The following is a 25,420-nucleotide window of genomic DNA, read 5'->3' on the forward strand; positions in this document are numbered from 1 at the left end:
CTGCAGAAGAATCCATGGCTGAAATAGCAATGAGTAATTTTTTCAGCTAGATATTTCTCTTCTGGGAAGTGATCCTTTGTAGTTTTATGCATATCAAAACTTCATGCATTTCAAAAAAAAAAAACCCTCAAAAAACGCAAGCATAAAGGGTTTGGGCTGTCAGTTCTGTATATTCAGACAGCACATGAAATAGTTTTCCACACTTTCAATATGAATTAGGATTTTTTTTCAATGACTGGTGGACACAGCTTATACAAATCTTTGTTTGGCTAACACCTTGGAGCACAAGTTATTCTGCTACAGTACAAATACAGACAGAGACAATGTCTTCAAAGGTTATATTATGCTGACTGTAAAAAATTGCATATTATTGATTCATCTTTCTTCTCTCAGCTGTTGCCCTCTTAATGATGTTGTTTACAAGGCAAATTAAATTTTCTGCTCCTAGCTTAACTTGGGCTCTGGCTGTTAAATTAGGTTTTTGCTGTTTGTAAATCATTGGTAACCTGTTTTTATAGAACTGGCTGAAATTCTGGGTTAAAATCTGCAGCTCTAATCCTAACTAACCCTTTCCCAGAGAAGTACGTGGTTTTTTCTTTAATACCTGTCCTTCATCCCTCAGAATGTGTTTTTACAGGTTTAATGCCCCAAGAAGCAGCTGCCACTGCTGTTGCACTGACCAGAAGGATACTGAAGGAGTATTTGGTGGATTCCAGTTGAAAAGAAATGTGTTTTTCAAAGATCCAGCAAAGATATGTGGTAAGAGTGGTATTATTCTGTTAGCAATACTAGGATTTTTTTGCTTAGCTTTACCCTATCTCTCTTTTTACCCTGTCTGATTTTGATTTTGGTGAAACAGTCAGCTCACCCCAGTAATGACTTAGGAGAAGGCAGCAAGGAGCATGATGATTACATGACCTCAGAGGGAATTTCACCTTACACCAATTAATAAACACTACTAACTTCACTTTACAGAAATGGCTCCCCTCTTCTCACCCCTGCCCATCCTCGTTCTGTACAAGGAGGGGTTTTTGTTATTTTTTAGGACTATTTGTCTCAGTATCAGAGCCTCAGTGCCTTTGCAGTCAGAGTATGTGTGCTGATACCACGTGGTGCCTGGCTGATGCTGTGCAGTCAATTATGCAGTATCTGGGCAGAGAAGCAAGCGCAGCACGTATGAACGTAACGTTAAAGCAATCACCTGATGCCTCAGCCCCATCCTTTCCTCTGCTGCTCGTGGGGAAGGGTTTCTAAAATGCAATCTCCTCCCTTTTTTTTCATTCTCTGCCTCCTTCCCAGTTTTGTAGTAAAATACTTTCTTTGTGTTAGGCACAAACGCAGTCAGGCATATAGAAAGGAGGGGGGTTGTTAATAATATTCCACTTTATCAATCAGGAGAGCTCTCATTTTTACTACACTGGTATTTAATACAGCAGTAGAAGGACAAGCACAATTATACACACTCATACACATTCCAAAGACAGGGCATGGCTATTTTTCTCTCCTTTAAAAGGGCAAGGAAAAAACAGGTTTACCACACTTGGACTAAAACCATCTCAAGCTGGAACCAGTCATACCTTTATAATATGCCTCATAATGGGCTGCTCATAAAATCAATATTATATAAAGCATCTTCAGGATCACATTTACATTTTTCAATCTGGAATTTGAAAAATTATTCCTCCTGATGTTTTCATAGCACTGGTACCACAGCATTACACAATTTTGCTCGAGAGGGATGTGAAATATTATAAAAAGACAAAACAAAAAACCTGAGTTAAATACCTGAGTTAATTCCTCTGCCTCCACTCTAACATTTAAAACTCTATCTTCTGTTATTTATGCAGAACTCCTCTTACTCTCACAGCCAGAAACCTGAATTGTCAAGCTGTAAAGAAAAGGTTATCACTTCAATTCATTCGTGGGCAAATTGCTCAAACTTAGCTGTCAATCAGCAGTCCACTCCAGCATCTGAGCTGATTTGTATCTATCACGGGTGTTTACTCGACAGATTCTCACAAGCAAAGTGGAGCACAGAAAATGTGTCTAATGATAACATCATGCCGACAACACCTTCTCTGCAGATAACATTTGCATTACGTGTTTACTGTTTGCAGAGCGTCTGGAAGACATCAAATGGAAAGGAAGATATGTTTCTTTTTCTGAGCACATCTTCCAACCAAAAAAACCCCAAACAGCAACAACCAAAAAAAAAAAAAAAAACATGACTCCATAGGAAAGCACTTCAGATGAGGAAGCCTAGATATAACTTTGCCTTTTCTTCCTGCTTCCTTTCCACATTTTCCATTTATTTTCATCCTACTCCATTACCTTTCTGTCCCTTGTTTTTTTAATTCCTGTTATTCTGTTATTTTGGAAAAAATCAACTAAAGGAAGAGAAAAGCAGATGCACTCAGACTCTATTCCCATAGTTTCAGCTATTTTATGAATTTTGAATATGAATAGAGATTCAAAATAATCAACAGATGGTTGGAAACATGAATATTCATTAATTCTGAAATCCCGTATTACTTTGCCAGGTATTGTTTGGATGTAAAGAATATATGTGTAGTCTAATCTCCACTTTTGGAAAAGAAATCTAGCAGTCTTTTCAGCTGTCCCATGCCTGATGAAGTGGACATTTTGGACAATAAACTGTGGTACATGCCTGAATCCTTTGAAAAGGAACAAGAAAAAAAGTAAAACCTGACAAATATCTTTATGAATTTCTAAGGCCCTCTGCATGAAAATTAGCCATCCCAAAAATTCAACTTGATGAGAGGCAGGAATAAAATATTTTTCGTGTTGCTATAAGCTAACTATTAGTTTTGATCTGCAACTCCAAAACCCAAAGAAAAGCTGAGGTACTCACAACAATGATCCAGTAAAGAAATGCAAAATTAAGTATAAGTAGTTATGAATCTGTGATTTCCCTTAGGCAGACATTGATGTTTAGCAGCAATCTGTTTTATATAAGTAATAAGCTGCTGCCACCTTCTGAAAAAAGCTCAGCATGACTACAAATGCCATCTTTCTCACAAGGCCAGAGTAACAACATACACATTCTGAGCCAAGAAAACTGGGCAACAAAACAAGTTCTCCTCCAGCATCAATACAAAAAAAAAAATCTGCTGCACTTAGAAATTCTTGCTCAAGAAGCTAATCAGAGAGTGGTGTCAACACTTCCATGGAAAAATGTAAGCATGCCATCCTTATCCTAACTTAGAATAAGGATCCTACTAACTTTCAAACTGGTAAATGTGACACTACAGGAAGACAACAGGACTGTGACCTCCCAAATCCTTCTTTATCTTTCAAATGCTCACCTGCTTGAACAAGAGTCTGCTCTCCTTGGAGAGACCTTCCAATCACAGCTTCCTCACTATGAAGTGTTAGAAAGTGAACATTTTTCTTTGTGTTTTCTGCAAGAACCTGCTACTTCAGTGTCACCACCTCTGACAACCAGGGATCAACTATCTGATAAAACTGGATGCAACAAGGATAGTGGGATGAGTGACCAACCCTTTGTGCCCTGTAAATGGGCCCCCACTAGCCAAAGCTGCTTATCCAGAGCAGGGACCTTCTGCTCAAATATTTCAAATATTGGATGATTCTGAGAAGGGATGACTTGGTGCATTTTTTTCCTCTGCCTCCACCAAATACTCCTTCAATGTGCACCATGCTGGTGTGAGCTTTATTTTGGTTTATATTCCAGAAGCTAAAGTACTGTCAGAGGTTACAACAGCAGAGCAGCAGCAAACCAGTGTCGTCTCTAGGAAATCAGTGCATCACAGTCAGTACCTCTGTTATGAATAGATTGATCACCTCTCCAAAATATTCCTAAAAATAAAACTGTGGCATTTTGGCCTGATTTTCAAAGCAAATGAGGATTATATCATCTGACTGTCTAGCTCCTCCATCTTCCTGTAATCTTTGAATGTATTGATCAGTTTTGACTAAAATTGATGGGAAATTGAAAACGTCAAAAATATAATTTATAGAAATTTAGAAAACCCATAGAGCACATAGCCAGAAAAAAATCAATCTTCAACAGTTGCACTGCTGACAGGCCAACATGCTTCAATGAATCACTGAACTACAGTTCTGTGGTTTGGGAGAGGAGAAAGAGAAATCATAATCCAAACTACAAACTGCGTGTCAATTTCCTGGGCAACACCCAAGGCTCCATGGTAGCAGAATATTAAAGTGGATTTGTTTTGGAGGCAATTCTGAGTTATGCTGGGAACATGGACTAAAACAAGCCAAAAATATGAAGGAGTACAAAGATGTCTTAAAACCATTCCTAATATGTCTTTTTTTGCTACTTATTCTAAGCATCCTGACATAATGATATTTTTGATGCAGCTATTAAGCTTTTCCCAGTAATTAAATAAAAGAAGTCTGCTGGAAGATGCTTGGAAGAATGACCCAAATGAAAATGAAAACACAGAGCTATCGCTTGACCTGTTACAGCATCCCTTAGTACACAGCTCAAAATCCATCACCACCTTTCTACATTTACAGGCAGGCTTATGTTTTTCAGTGCTCGTAGACAGGTCTCAATGTGCCATTCTAGCACTTTGAGGCTCCATGCATCTGACAAAAAATAACACAGCAGCTGTTTTGAAGGATTGCTGATTTTCAGGGATAATAGTTATTAATTTGTGTTACAGAATCAGCAATATTTTCATGATAAAACAGATGTTGTTGTGACAGATGTAAAACTGATTAATTTAATTGCACATATTTCTCTGAAACTCATTTAGCAAAGACTTCAAAAACTTGCATGGGGAGTTCTTCACCATTGTTTTATGTGGTTAAGATCCTATCTTGGATTTTTTTCGCAGGTCAGGAGGTCCCAGCTTTGCACATTACGTTTTTGACTACTGGCTTTCTTTTTTTGTAATTTCTGAACAGAAATGCCATGCCTGGGATGGAGTCTTCTGCAATTTCGTTTTTGTTTCCTCAGGTTCACAGAACCACCAGCAGTTTAAGTGACCCCTACCCAACCCTGATTATTTGCACTTGTCATCTCCCCGTGGGGAGTCATAGAACCGTCGAAATACAGAATGTGAAGGGCTTCCACAGAATGGAAGGGACCCTAAAGGTCATCAAATCCCAATCCCCCTGCCATGGGTAGGGACACCTTCAAGTAGACTAGATTGCGCAAGGCCTTATCCAATCTGGCCTTGAGCACTTTCAGGGATGGGGCATTCACAGCTTCTCTGGGCAACCTGCTCCAGCGCCTCACCACCCTCACAGTAAAGAATTTCTTTCTAACATCCATCCTAAATTTCCCCTCTTACAGTTTGATCCCCCGGCTCCTTCTCCTATCGCTGCGGCTGCTGAAGTAACGCCGCTCTGGGGGCGGTCCCGGGGCGGGGCCCGCCGGAGCTGTTCGGGGCGGCGGGTGCTGAGCGCGGCCGCTCCGCCTGGTGCAGCCGGGCGGGGCCGGCGCCTCCCCGCGCCGCGCTCGCTGGGGGTGCCCCGGGGGGAGCCGCTCCCGCCGCTCCCGCCGCCGCCCGGGGCCATGGCGGCGCTGCTGGTGCTGGTGCTGCTGGCGGCGCTGGGCGGGCGGGCCGTGCTGCCGGGCGGGCGCTGCGCGGCGCCGCTGGCCGACCTGCGCTCGCAGATCTCGGGCGTGGAGACGCTGCTGGAGGAGTTCCGCCGGCAGCTGCAGCAGGAGGAGCCGGGACCGCCGGCGACAGCGGGCGGCGGAGGGGGCGGCGGGGAGCCCTGCGGCGGAAGCGGCGGCTTCTCGGCCAGGCCCGACTCCATCATCCGCACCAAGGACTCCATCGCGGCCGGCGCCACCTTCCTGCGGGCGCCCGGCGCCGTGTCGGGCTGGCGGCAGTGCCTGGACGCCTGCTGCGCCGAGCCGCGCTGCACGCTGGCCGTGGTGCAGGGGCCCGCCCGCCCGCGGGGCACGGCGGCCGAGCCGGGCTGCTACCTCTTCAACTGCACGCACCGCGGCCGGCCCGTCTGCCGCTTCGCCCCGCACCGCGGCTACAGCTCCTACAGCCGCCGGACCGCCGGTGTCGCCCCGCCGCCCACGGGTAAGCGGCTTGCGCGGCGGGAACGGCGGCGGGGAGATGGCGGCGCTCGGCGCGGGGGCGGCAGGGGGAGCGGGCGCCGTCCGTGAGGCTGCCCCAGCGCCGGGAAGCCGCTCCCGGGCGGTGGGGCGCCGCCGGTGGGAGGACGGGGCGAGGAGAGCCGGGCTGCGCCGTGCCATGCCGTTCGGAGGGGTTCGCTGGGCCGGGAGAGGCCGCCCGGCCGTGCCCGAGGGAACCTTACCAACGTGTATAAATACCTTAAGGGGAGGGGGCTCAATAGGATGCTTCCAGGCTCTCCTTGTGGTGCCCAGCAATAGGACAAGAGGCAGCGGGCTGAAACTGATGCACAGGAAGACCCCACTGCACATGAGGAAGAACAACTTTACTGTGCGGGTAGCCACGCACTGGAACAGGTTGCCCAGAGCGAGTGTGGAGTCTCCGTCACCGGAGATACTCAAGAGCCTTCTGGACACAATCCTGTGCCATGTGCTCTAGGACAACCCTGCTTGAGCTGGGAGGTTGGATCAAATGACCCACTGTGGTCCCTTCTGACCTGTGAGGGCTTTGGGGGTGTTTGGGCTTGGGGAAACCCATCCCTCAACATCTCTGCCTCCGCAGAGCCCTTGGCAGGGCATTGTGCCAGCCAGGGGCATTGTGCCAGCCAGCCGGTGGCTGGGAGCCAGGCAGCGGGATGGGCAAGTTCCCTCGCCCCACACTCCCTGGGGAACCAGGGAAGTCCCAGCTCCCTGGCAACTCTGCATATTGGGCACCTTCAAAAGCATGAAGTGCCTTTTTTCCCAGCTATGCCACGACCTGGGGCATAGCCTGAGAGCAAGCACATGCTGTTCTTGGGGGTGCTATCCAAATGTCATTGCCTAAGACAGCTTCTTACTCATTTCAATCAAGATTTTTCATGCTTAAGAACTCAAGAGCTAGACTGAAGAAGACAAGGATACCTCACCAGTAGTCCAGACACAGCATGGACATTCTTGACAAGCACTGGAAACTAGGCCACATCAAAAGCAGCTGTTAGTTCAACTCTGAAGCATATTTAAGAGCAATATTATCCAGAGCAAGCAGCTGTAGATGAAAACAAATCTGGATTTCTAAATTTGGAGTCTGTTTCCTGGCACCCGATTCAAAGAATTTCTTTGCCTTCCCCCACCTCCTGTTGTTAAACAGTCTCCCCCTAACTAATTTTGACTTAATTTCATTATCTCTGTGGACACTACTTTCCCAAATGTCATCTGCATCTTACTCAGCGATAGATCTCATCTGAAGTAAATTAGTCACTGCATGCAACAGGAGGAAGACCTGGTGTTGGTGTGGGTGAGAACAGTGCCCAGATGTGCCTGCTGTTACTGCTCTCTTGGGAGGGGACACATCAGGCTTGAGGTCTGTTTAGACCTGCACGTTTCATGAAAATGTCAACGTGAATCCCCTGGAAATATGAGAGAGCAGGGGCTTGATTTGTAGAGGCATTATGATTCCTAAATATTTTTTGCAAAGTGCATGGATGGGCAAGTAGATTAGAGAGCTGCAAGGAAGGATCCCTTAGCAATAGAGATGAGGCAAGCTTAAGGTACCAGAAAAACCCAAGGTATGATTTTAACATTTTCCATAGGAGGAGTATTATTCCACAGTATTATTTATGTAGCAGCTTTGTGGTAGTTGTATTTCATAAGCCTGTATGCAGTTGCATGATATAAGGCTTAAGATGAGATTTTACATCAAAGTCACACAGAATTAGGCTTCATTTTGAACTGCCTTAATTCTGTTAAAACCTATTAGGAACTAATTTAGGGTGCAGTTATGGCAGAATATAAATAGTATATTGTACAAATGATGCTCTGTCAACTAGAAATCTTAAATTTCTTGAATTCCTTGAGTTCTTGAATTCTGGAGTTCTTAAATGCTTTGGCTTTTTGGCAGCTTTTCTGACTATCATCACTGGACTTGCAAGGCAATTTCAGTTCCTTGTCTGCAAATTGCTCTGTGTCCTGTTGGTTTTATTTAAAAGTCTGCCTTGTGGGTGATGGTGGTATTGGAAACAGGGGATTATGATTTCTTAATGCAATTACACTGGAGCTGAAACAAAGCCACAAAAGAGCATGAACTTTTACTTAAACATCTGTCAGATGTGACATAGACCAGAAGAGATAAAATTAAGATTGAATTATTTTGCTCTAGTGTTTTGTTACCAGTGCATTCTTGAATTACACTGAAAAACAATCTGGACAACAGGATGATGAAGGCACATCTTTTTTCCCTTCTGTCACTCCATGAATGAGTTTAAAAAATTTAGGAAAGAACTTTTCATTTCAAGATTTTTTTTCCATGAGGGGATAACATTTTAGCTGCTCCTTTTTTTTTTTCTTTTCTTTCAGAGTACTTTTTTCTTGAGTCTTCCAGTGTTTTCTTTCTGATAATACCAAACCAACGTTTACCCACAGATGTGGTGCCCTCATAATTCCAAAATATTTCTGTGCTTTGGGATACAGTGATCCCTAAGATCACTAGTGGTGAGCAATGGGAGGATTCAATATCAAGGTAAACTAATACCAAACACATTCAGGAGTTGGCAGTGAAATAACCTTTTATAACAAAACCTTCATTCAGAAAATTAGTTTGCAACTTCATTATTGGCAGGACTAGTCTGTATAAAGGATGGAGGGAGCAGAATAAATAAAAAGCAGGAATGAAAAAAAAAAAGCCTATTGTATTGGCTCCCTAAGAAAAAAGTGTTTCACCTCTTTTTCTAGAAAGCAGCCAGCTCCAGCATCTCAGAGGGTTGACCTGGTATTTCAGTTCCATACTGCTTATTTACATTCAACTTACATGCAAGTTGAAAGCAGAAGTAAGGAGATGATTTTTCTGCTGCCTTGTGGCTGATAGTGTTTTATTCCCACGAGTGGTGGTTGCAAGTGCCTCCTTGGAGTATGCCTCCAGTGAGTTTGTCTCCTTGGTTTTTTATGCTGACTTCTTATTCCCCAGATTTGGAGGTGTGTCACTAAGGATCATGTATTCCATTGCTTAAAACTTTGCTGTGGCAAAAGAATCTTCAGCTCAATAGGCTGTCTCCTCCCATGCCAAATGTCTCTACCAGGCCAAATTTTCCTTTCTGCCGTTGATTTACCTTTCTGAAGATGATGGAGGTTACAAGCCAAGGGTGGTGCCTCCATCCTTTGGGACAAGAGGTTTGTGTGGTCCCTCACTCATCTTTAACAGAGGGCATGAACTTCTGTGACTGACTCAATGCTGCTCATGCTGCTGGAGTATAAAGTTAGTGCAGGAAGAGAGTATCCTTATTGCTTAGGGGAAGTGGGGCTTGTCTCTGCCCCTACAGGGCATTGACCAAGTCATTTAAACCAGACAAGTGACATGAAACCCCTTTCCAAGGTAGAAGCAGGGGACTGGGCTGTGCTGTTTGTGCCCTAGGTCAGTTTCTTTTCCACAGTTATTTGTAAACTAAGTAACTGTGTGAAGACTGTACGTAACTCATTTATATCAAATAAAAGTTGCCCTGGCACCATAATGATGTTTTTTTTGGGGTTTATTTTGAGGTTTTATTAACAATGAGTTCTGGGGGTTTTTTTGCACCTGGATGGTTTTTTTATAACAAAGTTCATTTTGAGTGTATATAAATTAGACAAAGCTGCCTTTGTCATCGGATGAGTAAGAAGTGTTTCATACTTTCTGTTATTATAGAAAGTAGTTATTGTATGTTTTCCTAACTTTAGACATTTACCTTGAAATTTTCTATGTCTGACCTACTGGTGAAAAAACTAAGAAATAAGAATTTTGCTGTTTAGTCAGAGATAAACAGTTTTCCCACTGCTCCCATGAGCTCCAAGGTTTCAAGCATATTCTGTTGAAGAGCATGTGCAAGGAAGATTCCCCACAGTGATGGGAAAGTACCTTTCCTTGGGCAGCTCTGCCCACATGGAGTGCAGTTACAACCTTGATTTCAGTAACTGCTCTTCTGAGCATAACATCAGTGTCCTTTACAGGGTATTCTTTGCAGAGGTTGAAGAGCAGAGGGCACCCTGGCACTTCAGGGTACCCAGAGAAGGAATGACACTTGAGTAGGGAACTGTAGAAAGATACAATCTTTGGGTTCGACTTTTGTTAGTCTAACCCAAAATCTTGTGGTCTGATTGGCAAAAGTACTTAGTTCTCACAGTTTCAATCAATAAAGATTGTACTTTGAATATAGCAAAATAGAATAAATAAATACTCTGACAATCCTAAATATTCTGAAAATCGAGCTTGTGGTGTCTTAAATGAGGCACTTAAAATGGGTGGTGTCTGATGAATTTTAATCATCATGTGCAGTGCTTCATCAGGGTGCCCCCTTATGCTAAATCAGTCTTTCATTCCTATAATGATGTATTATAAATAGGGACTAGAAGCCTATTGAATTAAGCAGAGTACAATAAAAGGTATAAAAAAGGAGTGGTAACTGCCATCCGTATGTAAGTCATATTTAAACCTATTTTCCTTAGTTCAGATTAAAAAAGTATATACTGATGCTAATAATCCTGTTTGTTGTATTTCTGAAACATCCAGGTACCTAGAGAGGTTTTCTATGCCATGTGCTTCTGATGTTAATTCCTGAAGACATCATAGGAAATTAACTAAAATAGAAGCAGATATTACTTTGCTCAACAAAATGTGCACTAATGAACATGTTCCTCTTTCAGGAAGTTGCACAGAGGTGAAACAATACCTTAACCAAGAAAGAACGGTGCTTTATATAAATAATACTCAGCCTCCCCTCATAAATTACTGATCTTCTCTTTTTTTGCTGAAGAAGAAGAATTTGATGAGCCCCCACAGTGTCAGGCTGGCCAGGACATTGTGCTGCAGTCACCTGTGGACTGGGTGCTTTTGGATGGCCGGGAGAGCTCCGATGACCATGGAATTGTGCACTACGAGTGGACGCTGCTGCAGGGCGACTCAGCCGTTGAAATGCAGGTACATCTGCAGCCCCCCTTGTGGCCACTTTCTTCCAGATTGGTGTGTTCAAGTTTTAAATGTACAGCTAAAAGTATTAAATATACTGGAATCTGTCTGCCAGACACCAAAATTAGGATATCTTTACTACCTGAACATTTATTTCGCAGAAATGTAGAGCAGCCCAGGTTGGAAGGGACCTCAAAAGATCATCTGGTCCAACTGTTTGTGGGACAAGGAGCCTCAATGAGATTATTTTATCTGTCCAATCCCATCCTGAAGACCTCCAGTGAGGGAGACTACACTGTGTCCCTGGGGAGTTCCAGTGATTATTTCTAGTGGCTTACACAGTTAATCCCTTTCCTGGATTGCATGGGACAGCCAGCAGCAAACAAGTAGATAATAATATTCCACTGGATTTGAGCTCTGCTATATTTGTGCTTGCTGCACTTCAGCTTCTGTCACCCCAGTCAGAGACCCCTCAGTAATTCAGTTACTAAAAATAATAAGGGATTTTCACCAACAGTCTGCTGTCAGTGCTTATGGAGAAGCTACAAAGAAGCATGATGAAAACCTTATGAAATATTTTATCCATGCATTTTCTACTGCACTTGGATTTCAAATTACCCATGAAGAGAGCAGTTCTTCAGTTTAGTCTTTTTTGTGAGTGCTGTAGGATCAGCAGAAAAAGAAAGAATAAATGTTTCAAGTCCACAGACTCTACTTATAGTCTCTTCACAGCCCACAACATCCAGGACACACTGGGAACTCCACCTAGAGCAGAAAGGATCTGTAGAGGTGAGAGAGTGTGAAGCAAAATTAAGCTTTAAGACTAGTTGCTAGATATCATCTTTATTATCAAAAAACTTGTTTATTGGACCCATTGCAGCGTTATTTTCTTTAAAGAGCAATTAAATACTTTTAAAACTAATCTGTGATATAGTGACATAGAGTAAAACAAAAATTAGAATTTAATAAAAACATTTAAAGTTTATATTTTTAATATTACTCAAAGTGACTTTATAAAATACAGACAAGTCATATATCCATTCAAAGCTGTAAAATTCACATTAACCTTGGTGGCTTTTTTGTATTTGTTAACAGAAAATGAATTTGACACACAATTATGCTTAAATAAATACTTTTCCATTGTGTTCAAATGAGCAGGGATTTCTCCTACAGATATGTACCCTAGTGATTAACCACGATAATTTAAATTTTAGAGTTGAATTAATAGCTGTGATTTTTTTTCATGCATTCTTCAGTTGATGTCTTTAGTGCTTTGGTTACTGCCCTGAAGTTACTGGATTTTGTGTCATTTATTCTTTGAGAATAATGTATGAATCCATAGCTACAAGGGAGATGGGAGTGTGTTTAAATAAGATAAAAGGCAGCTGTTGATTGCTTTTATGTAGCAAAGAATAAATAGAAGGCAGAGGAGGAGAAAGCACTGCTATAAAGAGATCGTATCATATTGTAGAAGGAAGCCTTTTTTTTTTTCTCAAGTTGTGACTGATTATTGCTTTTTTAGGTAATTTGCTTCTCTGATTGCTACCCCTACTCTGTAGCTGCACAGCTCCTGGACACTTGGGGACAGTAATGGCTTGGGTTTGGTTGGTGTTTTTTTTTATCCTGATTATCTATTTTGAGCCAAAGTTTCTGTGTAAGCAGATACAGGCCAGCATTCTTCAAGGCAGCATGAGAATAAAAAAGAAAGCACAGAGGCCACATGGAGGAGTGGAGGACTTCTTATTCAGAATTCAGTGGCATTTCTGTCTCTGCGCTGGGAAGAGACTTGGGCTCTGTGGCTTATGAGTTTTAAATACCACATTTGCTCTCCAAACAGTCACAGTGAACAACAGCAGGTGGTTTTTAGAGCATAATAATTTCTTTAATGCGTTAAAGAATGGAACTGTAAGGGGTCATACACTCCATCAGGAGGTACTCAACAGTCTGATCAGAGAACTGAGTGCATTCATGTAAAAGAAATTTCAGGTAGGAAATTTCCTCATTGAGAGAAAAAAATGTGTTTATCAATGAACATTTGGAAGGTCTATATAATAGAAGGTCTAGGACTCTGGCCATATTAATCAAAAATTCTTGTTCTCTTTCAGCCAAGAAAATTTATTTCTGTGGATCCAGGTTATATTGTCTACAGACTAACTTGATAAAGAGCAAAAGGCCAATATTTTACTGTCTATCCTCTAAAATTACATTTCTAATTACTCAAAAAATGATTTAAATGTACGTGACCATTTGTTCTCCATTTGTGTGTTGAGATTCACTGCTCCAGGTAACTGAGTAGATCATGACAACATAAACTGAACATTGTGGGTTTTTTTACAAATGGATGCAAAAAAAAAAAAGAAATAGATGAAATGTTACATGCTGAAATACATGCTTGAATAGGCTGACTAGACTGCAGGAAGTATTTAATCTTATTCCTGGAAGGTCATGGATGGATCCATTGTGCCAATATGGTTTTTTACTCAGGTGCCACAGCCAGGAACACTGAAACTGTCCCACATTCAGGAAGGAGGGTACATTTTCCAGCTAACCGTGACAGACACTGCAGGTCAGCGGAGCTCTGACAACGTCTCTGTGACCGTCCTGCCCATGGTTCATTCTGCAGCAGGTGAGAAAATGGCTGGGGCTCTTGCCTTCTCTGTGACACCCAGGGTATGGTGCTCAGAGCAGAGCAAGGGTCTTGTAAAGGTAAAAATGTTATTCTCCATTTTCAGTGTTTTATTTGCCCTTGCTCATTACATAATGACATCTCTTTCAGCTTTGAATCTCTCTTTCAAAGTGAGGAAACAAGCAAGCATCACTTGCCTGTTAGAGCAATAATACTTTCAGGTGCTGAGTATTTATCCCTCTACTGCTAATAAGCATTCAGGATTGGAAGAGTGAAATATTGACACAGGCATCATGTGCATTGTAACAGTCAGATGGTTTTGGCATCGTGACAGGGCTTGTGCTATAGGGAAGACCCGGTTGAAATTACTTAATAGTATGTTTAAGGCAGACTAAGAATAGCAATAACCTGCATATGTAGTCTGAAAGTTGACATGGATTTTTGTTTTAATGCATTTAAGTTTTTCTTTCTGATGGTTGTTATTGAAGCCTTGGGCTACTGGGGAAGCTGAAACTGGAACTGACCCATCATTTCTGAACTCTGAGCTTCAGAAACATGTGAAAAGCATAAAAGGTAGAAAGTAAGTTAGATTTCAGTGGCCGTCAGTCCTGCTCTTAAATGTAATAACTTCTAATTACATTGTAATTAATAAGTTGCTAGTGCAGATCTGCTGCTCTGGCACAAAGTTAAATAGCATTATCGCCATGTTTAGCAGAACCAGTGAAAATCTTGCTCTGCCTCAGCACAATATCTCTATGTGAGAGGGTAATCCCTTTGGCAATAAGCTGTTATTAAGAAAAAATCTGCTTAATAATGCCTGTGTTCCAGTAATGGATGATAGAGTTGTGTTCATTAATATTTAATTCAGCTAAAGCAGCCAGAGAGGTTTGCTGCTTTGTTTATTTGCTGCTGTGGGTATCTGGGGTATCTTTTGTATGGACCACATAGGGGATTTGCTGTCTTCTTTATTTTTCTAACTCCCCAGCTACATTAGCAATTCAAGTGCTACTGCTGTAGCCAGACCAGTTCTTGATGCCTTAATACCTGCAAGATCAGTGCTATTACTAGTGCTGAAGTTCAGGAGATGCATTTTCAGATTTTAGGGGTTTTAAACGGCTGTCTGCATTCCTGGCATCGTTCCCTTAGCCTGGTGCATGGTTTGGTACCCAGCAGGGTAACAACCAAAGGCTGTGCTCCCTTATGCAAATTGATTTGCTCTTACAACACTAATCAAGCACTGAACTTGATAGTGCTTTACAAAGTGATGAACTGCGCTGCTTTTGGAAAGACAAGCACAGATGTAAACAATTGATAGGTACAGAATCAGAATGGGTTTCAGGAAAGCTTTGAGTACACAAAATGGGACATCCAGGGATGGATGTATTGTCCATTTCCAGGAGAATCTAAATGTTAAAGCAGGCAGCAGTCAGTTCTTTCTGGTGAAAGTAATTTGTGAGAATGTGACCTAGTCCTATTTTGGTCTGTGCTGTATTGAAGTCACTGGATGCTGATGTCAATAAATGATGAGCATTCTTTGAGTATTTTAATTACGTTGCAAAAAATATGCCATAAGATCCCATATGGCCCAAATGTGTGCATATAAAGCAATGTATTGGTGTTGAATGGATATGTAGTAGGAATTATGTGTTGGAGGGATCCAGTTACAGCCACAGAGATTTCATTTATTCATTTTCAGGACTGGTTCTGCATCCTTTAAGCCTAGGAAGATCTCCTTTCAGCTTAGGCCAGCAGAATTCAAAGCACTGTAAGGGTGCTGCACAAGGTGTAAGGTGCAACAGGCTCCAAGTTGAGCATTCCTGTAACAAACAGATTACCAGGCTAGTGATGAAGGTGCCAGGAACAGCTATTGCCTGTATTTGCTTCTGAGTCAATACGATGTCACACAGCTGAGTCTGGACTTTGTGCCTTGTTCATGGTGCTTCTTGATATAGCGTGGTTTTGCTTTTTCCTCCATGCTGCAGAGTTTAGCTGCTGACTCAGTATTTACTCCTTGGATTTCTCTTTTGGTAATTTGGGAATTGTTTCTCAACAGCCTGTGTTGGGGTTTGCTCTCGCTACCAGTTCATCTGTGATGATGGCTGCTGCATTGACATCACGTTTGCGTGCGATGGTGTGAGGCAGTGTCCTGATGGATCAGACGAGACTTTCTGCCAGAACCGTAAGTGTGCCAGGCCACAGTGGCACAGCAGACTGTGAGAGTAACCACAGCCTCAGTGACCAAAGGGGGACAATGCCACTTCTGGGGCCTCTCTCCCCGTGAGCAAGCAGTTTGCTCCCAGTCTTTCATTGGAATTAGCACATGGGAAGCTTTAATATTTGCGTACTCAGGTGCTCGGAAATTTTATTCAAAGCATATTAAAACTGTCAAAGGTCCCTAAGTGACAGGTTTTGTGTTCATCAGTTAAAAGATCGGCTTTGCACTTGTGTGATGATTCTGGAGACAAGAACTGTGGTCTCTGTGTGAAAAGGTGTCTCAGGTGTACCCTTCACTGTGCTGTTAGACACCTTGCAGGAATCTGAAAAACACTGTGGACACACATGGGAACCAATTGATTCACCATCATGCTATTTGCTTTTGTTAGTCATCCAGGCTCAGCTAAGTGAGCCAAACCCACCAGAGGGTGAATGGGCACAATGGCTAACCACTCTTTCATAGTATTTTAGTTGCTGGATTTCACTGTAGGGGTCGTGAGTGTACTCTTGCAAGCAAGTGTTAGGTATCTGTGACTCACATTTCATCATATCTGTGAACCTGAGGAAGTTGTTCACTCTGCCTCAAGGCCCACCTTGGACAGACTTCCTTAAGAACACTGCCATTCCCTTGTTGTACAAACGTTTTTTTTTGTACATTGTACAAAAATTTTTGTTTCTGTTAACAGTAAGCTCGGGTCGGAAGACGGTGACACATGCAGCTCTTGGCACTACCCAGCAAAGGACTGCAGGACTGACTGAAAACACAGAGGAAAACTCTGCAGTGAACACCCTGAAAGCCACTGCCAGAAATCAACCACTTCTCTCAGTGGATGCAGACATGTCTAACCAGTCGCTTTCTCAGGGACCAAAGAAACAAATCAGTGCATTTGTGCCAGGTAAGAATTGAATCTGTTTCAATAAGCCCTTCTCCTTAAAGAAAGGAAGTGTCTTGCACCTTAAATTTAATTTGTCTTTTGGTGTCTAGCTAAGAGGAAAAAAATTCAAATATAAATAAATACAAAAGAAACCTGTAATAATGAAGTTCTAAGTAGGTTTTGATTTATTATTGTTAAGTTTGTTTTATACTAGGTGCAAAAAGAAAGTTGAAATGTAGGAATGCTAGAGAAATAATACAAAATAAGTCTAAGGAACAAAATGTGCAGTGAACTAAACAAATATTCTGCCACAGGTTCAGCTGTGTAGGCTGATGTATTAAGGCTCTTTAAATCTCTAGGGGAGTACTTCAGGAGCACATAATAAAGTACTGTTCAGCTTGGGTGGGAGTAATTGCTTTTCACCTGGTGCTAAGTATTATTTCTCCCTCTCTTTTTTTTTTTTTCTTTTTTTTTCCCTGAACTAATATCTTTACTATTATGGGCTTTTTTGTTTCTAAACTCTGTCTCCAGGGCAAGATCAGTCTTTCATCATTGTAGAAAATTCTCAGGCTTTGGTAACAAGCTACCTGAGGTGCCCGTGTACAGGTCCTCAGTATTGTTCTGCACAATGGCTGCAAGCCTGTAGTGAGTCACTGTGTGATGTTACAGGCACAGCCCCAGACCCGGCCTTGGTAAACCTTCAGAAGCTGCAGTGAAATTGATGTGTCTTTTAAGGTTCATGCTGATGAATTAAAATTATCTGAAATGGCAATTATATGAAAGCAAAACTGTGTGCACAGAGCCTCGAATCTGTACAAACCCCCCACTTTTATTTCTTTATAGTTTAGAGTGATTCATGTGCCCCAAGACACAGCTTTATTTTCCAGCTGCAACAGAGCAGTGCTCAGTGCCCTCTGCTGTCGGCTCTGGAAAAGGGCACTGCCCTGGCTGGCACCTGGGTGTTCCCTTCAGGGTACTTGTACTTCATCTGTGGAGTGCAGGAGGAGTGAAAACTCCACAAAGAGAACACTCTGTGAACACTCGGCAAAGGGAGTGAAAACAATGCTGTCAAGAATTTGATGGCCTCAGTGAATTTGTGGGGTGGGGACTGACAGCAGAATCCTGTCCCAAATGTTTTCCCCTTTTCTGGCAATATAGATGACCTCTAGATGACTCCTCACTGCTGACTAAAATTCTGAAGTCTGCTTCAAACCCTTCTCAACTCACATAGTCTTGAGTGACACCTGATATGGGGCCACCCTAACTGAACATCAAACTTCCAAAGGGATTTGCAGGCTCCAGTGGGAAGTCAGCTGCTAAGTAGGTCTCAAAAATCATTTGGCTTGTGAATCCAGGCATAAAACCAGAACTGAGGTCACCGCCTTCAGCAATTGATAATCAAGGGAATGCAGAAGCATTTTTGCATAGTCATTTTCTATGTTTACCCACTGCACAGTAATTTGCTTGCACCAGTTTTGCTCTAAAGGTAGCCTTTTGCACAGCAGTACACAAGCAAAGAAGAAGATGCTTAGTAAATAAAGAAGTGTGATGGGGCTTCAGTGATTAGTGTACTACCAGTACCTGTTGTAATCCTCTAATTTTCAACAAGCAAGATTTCAAGCTGTTTTAATTCTTGTGGGTTTAATTTTTTTTTTTGACAGGGCTCAGTCAAAATTTAATATTAGATTCTTAATTATTTCCCTGTGGAATAAAAGGATCCAGTCTTTACTGACCAGGAGCCCAATACTTCTAACCACAAAAAGCATCAAACAGCTCAGGGAGGTTTAAAATCGTCTACGGATCGATTCCAGTTAGGGTGCATGGGGTGAGACATGAAGAGGTGCTAGATGGGTCTGAAAGGCAGAAACTGCCAAAAACTGCTCTACCAAACCCTTCTCTGAGCTGCTGTATTCTCCTGCAGACACTGAAACTTCATAGAGTCCCATGCTGTGCATTAATGATTCACAGAGGTCCAGGGAGGCTCAAGTCCTGCCCCACTGGGAAGCACCACAGCCTTTATGAAGTTGGAAAGACAGGCATCTAACCTATTCCTTAAAATCCACCCAGATCCATTAATTAGACTTCCCTCCCCCACTGCCATCTCAGGGAGGTTACAGACCAAATCTAATAATTATGTGATACAAAAATGAGAGGCACAGAAATGCTGGAGCAGCTCCATAAAGCTCGTCTGGAAATGTGTCCAGGAGGGCAGTAATGCGAGATGCATTTTTGAGAAGAGGTAAGCAATGCTGAGCAGAAATCATAGCAGCAGGCTCAAAAGTTCAGCAGTTCCACTGGCAGAAATCCAAATCCTGTTCTGGGAGGGATTGTCTCCTGCTGCTGGTGCCAAGGTAGAACCTCTGCCTCTGAATCACTGTAAAGGTCTTTGTTGCACTGAGGCAATCATGTTCTTGTTGGCCTGGAGCTGACATTGCAAACATCCTGGCTTCTTAGACACTATTTTACATAAATTTTGAAAATAAGCTTTAGTGGTTTTAATGTCACTGTGGTGAAAAGCTGTCTACTTAAGATACATATATGAGGATATGGCTTTACAGGTTCTGGCTTTTCACTTGCAAGTGCTCCATTCAGGGCCACATTTTTCTTAATTCTCAGCTGACAGTTTCAGATCATCATGGAAATAGAATCCATGGAAAGGAAAACGTGATGCTCTTAAATTAGGTGACTGCAGGCAAAGTGAAGGTTTTACCTACTAGAGACAGCAAATTTATCTTTTGTCCTTTTCTCCAAAGGAGCTGGACTAAGTTGTAATGTTTTGGACTGTGAGATAGTTCCTGGTAGCAGATATAGGAGCTTTCTACTTATGAGGGTGATACTTAAGGGAAATTCCTTCTAGAACCCATTTTCTTTTAATAGATTGTCTGTTCCAAATTTCTTTTAACCTTCCTTACAGTGGCCCTTCATGCTTAGCTCTGACTTGATTCAAGCTTTTTAAGGATTTACACTGAAGTGTGAAAATATGCTAGTCCAAGTTAAGGACTGTTTAAAACTTCTGCCTGACCTAACAGGGGATCTATTCAAAGTAAAGTGAAAAAAACCTACAACCAACCAATACAAAACCCAAAAATCATTGGTTGTTTACAATGGATAAATCTTTTTTTTGCACTCCTGCCTTTTCAGTGGGATTCCTCTACAGCAGGGCAAGTCCAGGGGAACACCAAGTCTGACTTTGGGATAACCCCCTCAGGCACTCAGGGCACTGAGTCTTCTGCAACAGACCCATGGTCTACTTTTGCCCAAGCTGAAAGGCCAAACATTTTCTTTCAAAAGTCAAGAGTGGATGGAGGAAAAGGCATTTGACGTCAATGAAAGAGTCTTTTCTCTCTCTGCAGTCATGTTTCCATGGCAGTAAAGTTACCCAGACTGCATCTCCTGCAAAGGCCAGCGCAGCATTTCTGCATGGCTGCCTCCAAATAGCCCCAGTGTCCTTCTCCAGGGGAGTTCTCAAGCCTAGCTGCATATTCTGGCAGTCCTGATCTTGCAGATGAATATAGAAAACATTCAGTAGCAGCACAGCACTCTGGAGTGAGCAGGGGGCTGGTTTCTTAGCAGCAGTGGCCAGTAGCAAACACAGTTGTGCGGATGGGTTGAATCCGTGAGCAGCCTGAAGATTTGCACTCCCCAGCACAGCCAAGCCAAGTGTATAAATCACCATAACAGCTTTGCATTCCCCTGGCACAGGGCCTCTGTCTGTCCCAGGCTGCCCGTGCAGTGCTGTTTGAGGCTGGCATTACAACATTTGACTGAGTGCCCAAGCCTTAGTCATGTTTTTACTGCAGAGGCACCCACAGCAGTAGCCGTAGCATGGCTCTGTAATTTAGGGTAATTGGAAAGGGCTGTAAGTGGCAATTTCCTCAGAGTAGACTAGAAAATCAAGAGGAAGTGAAAACCAAATTAAAGCCTTGTAAAATGCTTTATGCCAGGCTCCTAAACTTCTTTGGGGAAATTGCTCTTTGTGTTCTAGAGATAACAGACAAGATATTGAGCAGCATTGATAGTCTCTCCAGTCATGTAAGAACAGCCACAAGCCCTAGCAAAACAGCACAAGTCCTGCATGCTTTATTGAAAGGATTCAATTCCTCTACCCTTCCAAAAATTTCCCACTAAACTTTTCTCCATATTTGCCAAATTTCTTTACAAGCAGTTGACTTAAATATTCCCTTTATTTAAATGGCAGGGAAACAATTTTCTAAAACAGGCATTTAGATGCAGGCTGGAGCAGCTCTTAAAAAGAGCTGATGTCTTCTGGGTATTTCCAAAATAAAGACAAATACTTATTTAGTTTAATTCAGGGAAAACAGCTGCTGGTTTGGTGTCAGTTAACACTAAGGTGGTCCCGTGCATCTCTGATACCATTTGGGTATTTTAAGGCCAGTACATTCACTGTTAGGATTTTTCCAAGCCCACTTCACATGCCAGGACAACATCAGGAGCCCAGCAAGGAGAGGGCCGTGGCTTTTTCTGCAGCATTCCCTGTGGATCAAGTCAGTGTTTATGCACCCCAGCCAAAATGGCAGGGCAGTAAAGCCACAGCCTGGGGGGCTGCCTTCTGCCTTGGAGTGGGAGCATTAGCATGGACTTTCCTGACAGTACCAATGAAACAATTTAGGCTTTAATTAGCAGTCATGTGCATCTGCTGCTGCCACTGCCAGGGACACCTTCTGCAGCTCTTCAGAGCTGGTGCTGGTGGGTGGGACTTAACACACAGTGCACGTTCCTAGCTAATTGACTTGAACACTTCCTTAGCACCCACCACTACATGTAATTCCAATTACAACATTTCACATCCATATTCTACAGATTTTGCAGCATAGTGTGTTTCTGCTAGCTCTGTAACAGTTCTCAAGGCTGCCAGCAAATGTATCACAGCACAGTCAAAGTGTCCTTGCTTTTAGTTGAGATGCACTCTGGTTTGGGATGTAAAATTGAATTTAAATTTTAGCTTCAGTTTCACATTATTTCAAAAATTCAAGTCATACAGTTGAAGTCAGAAGTTCTCAAACTGTTCTTTTGTTTGTTTTTTTCCCATAAGTTTAAGCACTTCACATTATTTAATACTAGTATCCTGTGGATAAGATTTCCTAGTTGCTGAACTGCAGTATTTCTTTATCTTGCTTGATTTTGTGCAGATAACAGTTCCTCAGGGAAAAGAACAGATGATAAAAATGGGGATGGCATAATGATGCCAAAGAGAGATCAGCTTGGAGGCGGTCGCCCAGTCCCAGAAACAGGTAAGAACAACCCTGTGAATTAATTTTGAATTACATGAGTTTTTCAGTCAGGTGGTATAGATACAGATAAAGTGGTCAAGAATTGAATAATGTACTTACATATTCTGAACTGTCCCTAACACGATCTTGCAGTTTAGTTTCATAGTATGTCCCAATCACTAACATCTAAGTGTTGACTAGCTGTATTTTTAAAGAAAAATTTCAGGTTTTCTCTACCAGTGTCTCACTGTGTTAAATAAAATGTAATTTCTCTTGACCTCATTGTAGGTGCTGTGTTACCCTTAGCCTTAGGCTTGGCAATCACTGCTTTGCTGCTGCTTATGGTTGCTTGCAGACTGCGCTTAGTGAAACAGAAGCTCAAAAAAGCCCGACCCATTACATCTGAAGAGTCCGATTACCTCATCAATGGGATGTATCTCTAAAACCTGGATTTGGGTCAGTTGTTCTCTCCCCTTTCTCTTGTGTCCATGAATCTCTGCCTCTATAAAAGGACCAAAATCCTTAGTTTATTTTCAAGTGTAGAAGAAGCCTATGAGATGAAGAATATACTCTTCCCCTTTGGTGATAATATAAAAAGCGGGTAGATGACGTTGCTCAGAAAATAAGAAACGTTCAGGCTCTGGAGAGTAGCTCTAGTTGATTGATGTGCAGAAGACATTGAAAGGTGGGGAGACCCCAAACTGGATGTGGGGTGCCCATGCCCTCCCCACAGCAGATGGGGTCTCAGCCAGGGCTGAGTGCACCCCAGGGCTCGTGCACTGGGGCAGCCAAGGCTCCACAGCCCGACTGTGTTGGCCAAGGAGTGGGGGGAAGCCTGTGCCATCCTGCTCTTCTCAGTGCTGCCACCGCTGTGGGGACCTGGATGCTCCAGCCAGCACGATCCTTCACCGTCCTGCAGAGACCAGTTGTGTTCTTTCCACCTGATGCACTGGGAGTATTTTCATTAAAGAATATGTCTTGCTTTGTTAATTAAAAGCAGTGGCTATCCAGGCACCAACTTTTGCAAAAAAAATTGGGATTTAATGAAGAAAGCATGTTATTTCCACTCGGTTTAAACCTCTGTGCTGCTAGCAGCCAGCCGTGCTTGCTAAATGCTGAAATGAAAAAATGCAGCTCCTCAGTGGATGAGCTTGGACTTCCCAGTGCTCAACTGCAGTTGTGTACTGCTGCCTGAAGAAGCTGTGGGTGCCCCATCGCTGGCAATGTTCAAGGCCAGGCTGGATGGAGCCCTGAGCAACCTGGTCTAGTGGAAGGTGTCCCTGCCCTGGCAGGGGGCTTGGAGCTAAATGATCTTTAAGGTCCTTTCAAACCCAAAGCCCTCTGTGATTCCATGTACAGTCCCAGAGCAATGTCTCTCCCTGGAGCTCAGGGCTTGTTCAGCCTTTTCCACATGCAGCCCACCACCCTCACACAGTGCGAGAACAGCACACAGCAGTTTCTACCCAAGATGATGGAATGTAGGATTCCTGCTGATTATCCCATAGCTCCCTGCAAAGCTTGAAAGCTTCGGTGATCTGCCCTCACCCCAGAAAAATTCTCATAGAATTAGAGCAAGTAATTGATATGTGTGAGTGAACTGCAGATGTGTTACCAGTAAAATGTGTACAGTACATGTTATATATACATATATATACACACACACTGTGCTGTCTGTCTTGTTTGGCTGTCCCGAGGACGTCACATTCCTCATGGGTCTCAATAAAACCAGAGTCAAATGAGGCATGCATTGTTTTGTATGTTGTCTTTTGTACTTCAGTAACTTTGAGTCAGCAAGAATATTGCCATGGTATACAAATAGTTCTTCAAGTAATTTGTTCTTGATTACTTTATGTAAAATAGCTCTAATAAACCGATTCTATTCTTATATTTATTGCATTGTCTTTCGTTTCCATTGCCAGCTAAATTCTGTGCTACAAGACTGCATCATGAGAGCAGACAGAATTTCTTTCTCCTTTCTGTGAAACAGCCTTACAAGAAGCTGGAATGTGTATGGTGGGGGAAGTTGTTGAGGTACCTGTTTCAGGGAGCCAGAGAAGGAAGGACATCTGCCTGTGTGACCTGTCTCTCGAGCAGTGCTTGAGCTGAGCAGGACAGTGGTTGCAGAGCTGGCTGTGCCAGCCACTCAGGGAATCTGGTTGCCAGTGCTCCTTGCTCCTGCCACATGAGGCAAAGTCTGGTTGTTTGTAGTTCAGTGTTACAGCGGGGCCAGGAGAGCATCTGAGGATGCTGCCCATTTCCGGTTTGGAGTACAGTCTCTCTTCCATCCCAGCCCCCAGAAGACATGGCAAATAGCACAAGACCCAAAAGGCCACATTTTAAATACAGCCTTCTAGGGAAGACTCACTGCCCATTTGGTTGCGGTCCTATTTTCCATTATAGAAATTTGCATTGGGTTTTAATTAAATACCTAAATGTCCTTCACCACCTTACCAAAGCAGAAGAAAAGTGGTCTTTTCTCCCTGTGCCCACCGTGCTCCTATTACCAAAATCCATTACCCTGGCACACAGCCAGCAGCAGAACAAAAGGTTTGGTTTTGTTCTGCCGGGCAGGACAAGAGCAAGATCTGGCACAAAGCACAAGCCAGCCAGTGCAGCCATGGTGCAAGAGGCTGCTCAGCTTTCCAGTCACTCTCCCCAACAGCAGGCTTTGTTTCTGTGCTGCTGCTAGTGAATAAACCTTCATGGATTTTGCATATGACAGCTGAGAATGAACTCCTGCAAGCAGAGAGCAGCAGACAGCAAGCAAGGTGCAGGAGTCTGGAGTCTGGCTGGTGCTGCCCTAGAGTGGCCAGTCTTCTCTTTTTTTCTGGGACGGGAGATGGTGACAATTGCTGCCCTCCGGGCCTCCAGCTTAAGGCCTGTTACTTCCCAGGTGACAGCAAACTCCACGGCTGGAGAGAAATAAAATAGTTTTCACCTTACCAGGGAGCCTGGGGGCATTGTCAGTTGGATGGTGAGCAAGACAAAGTTGGCAAAGTAACAGATTGGCTTGGCAGCTCCTGCAATTAAAACACACACTGGTCTCGATACCGTGTGCTTGCATTTAATGGCTTTCATGCTATTTCATTTTAAGTAAGTCATACTGAACTATTGAGCTAGAGCACACCTGGACTGGCAGAAAATGCTGTCAATCTACTCAGGATGTTTTTCCCCTTCTCCCCAGGCAGCTCGCAGTCACTGCCTCCTGCTGACACCAATTCCGTAGCCCCTCCCCAGCCACTCCCAAGGTTGGGGCTCTCCCTCTGATGTCAAAGGAGTGCTCGGAGCAGGCAGTGCTTCCACTTCGTGGCTGCTTTACTAAAACTGCATTCGTGGCCTCTCATGCAGACCCCAGAGCTGGGGAGTTTTACACAGTCACAGAATATTCTGTGTCAAAAGGGACCTATGAGTGTTTATCCTGTAGAAGACGTGAGACACCCTGTGTGAAACTCGTCA

At 43.1% G+C, this 25,420-nt stretch overlaps 1 protein-coding gene across 1 annotated transcript in view; it reads left to right on the top strand.

The window, feature by feature from the left end:
• Window positions 1-23,849, top strand: part of LRP11 (LDL receptor related protein 11) — a 65,029-nt gene extending 41,180 nt beyond the window's left edge. The window contains exons 2-8 of the mRNA XM_058019921.1: window positions 5,309-6,056; window positions 10,867-11,030; window positions 13,503-13,644; window positions 15,698-15,823; window positions 16,545-16,754; window positions 21,884-21,985; window positions 22,253-23,849. Coding sequence (XP_057875904.1) covers window positions 5,309-6,056; window positions 10,867-11,030; window positions 13,503-13,644; window positions 15,698-15,823; window positions 16,545-16,754; window positions 21,884-21,985; window positions 22,253-22,407 — 1,647 coding nt within the window. The 3' untranslated portion in view covers window positions 22,408-23,849. The remainder of the gene's footprint in view (window positions 1-5,308; window positions 6,057-10,866; window positions 11,031-13,502; window positions 13,645-15,697; window positions 15,824-16,544; window positions 16,755-21,883; window positions 21,986-22,252) is intronic.
• The last annotated feature ends 1,571 nt before the right edge of the window (window positions 23,850-25,420 follow it).

Source organism: Melospiza georgiana, chromosome 3 (assembly GCF_028018845.1).
Source record: "Melospiza georgiana isolate bMelGeo1 chromosome 3, bMelGeo1.pri, whole genome shotgun sequence".
In the NCBI taxonomy this organism is placed as follows: Eukaryota; Metazoa; Chordata; class Aves; order Passeriformes; family Passerellidae; genus Melospiza; species Melospiza georgiana.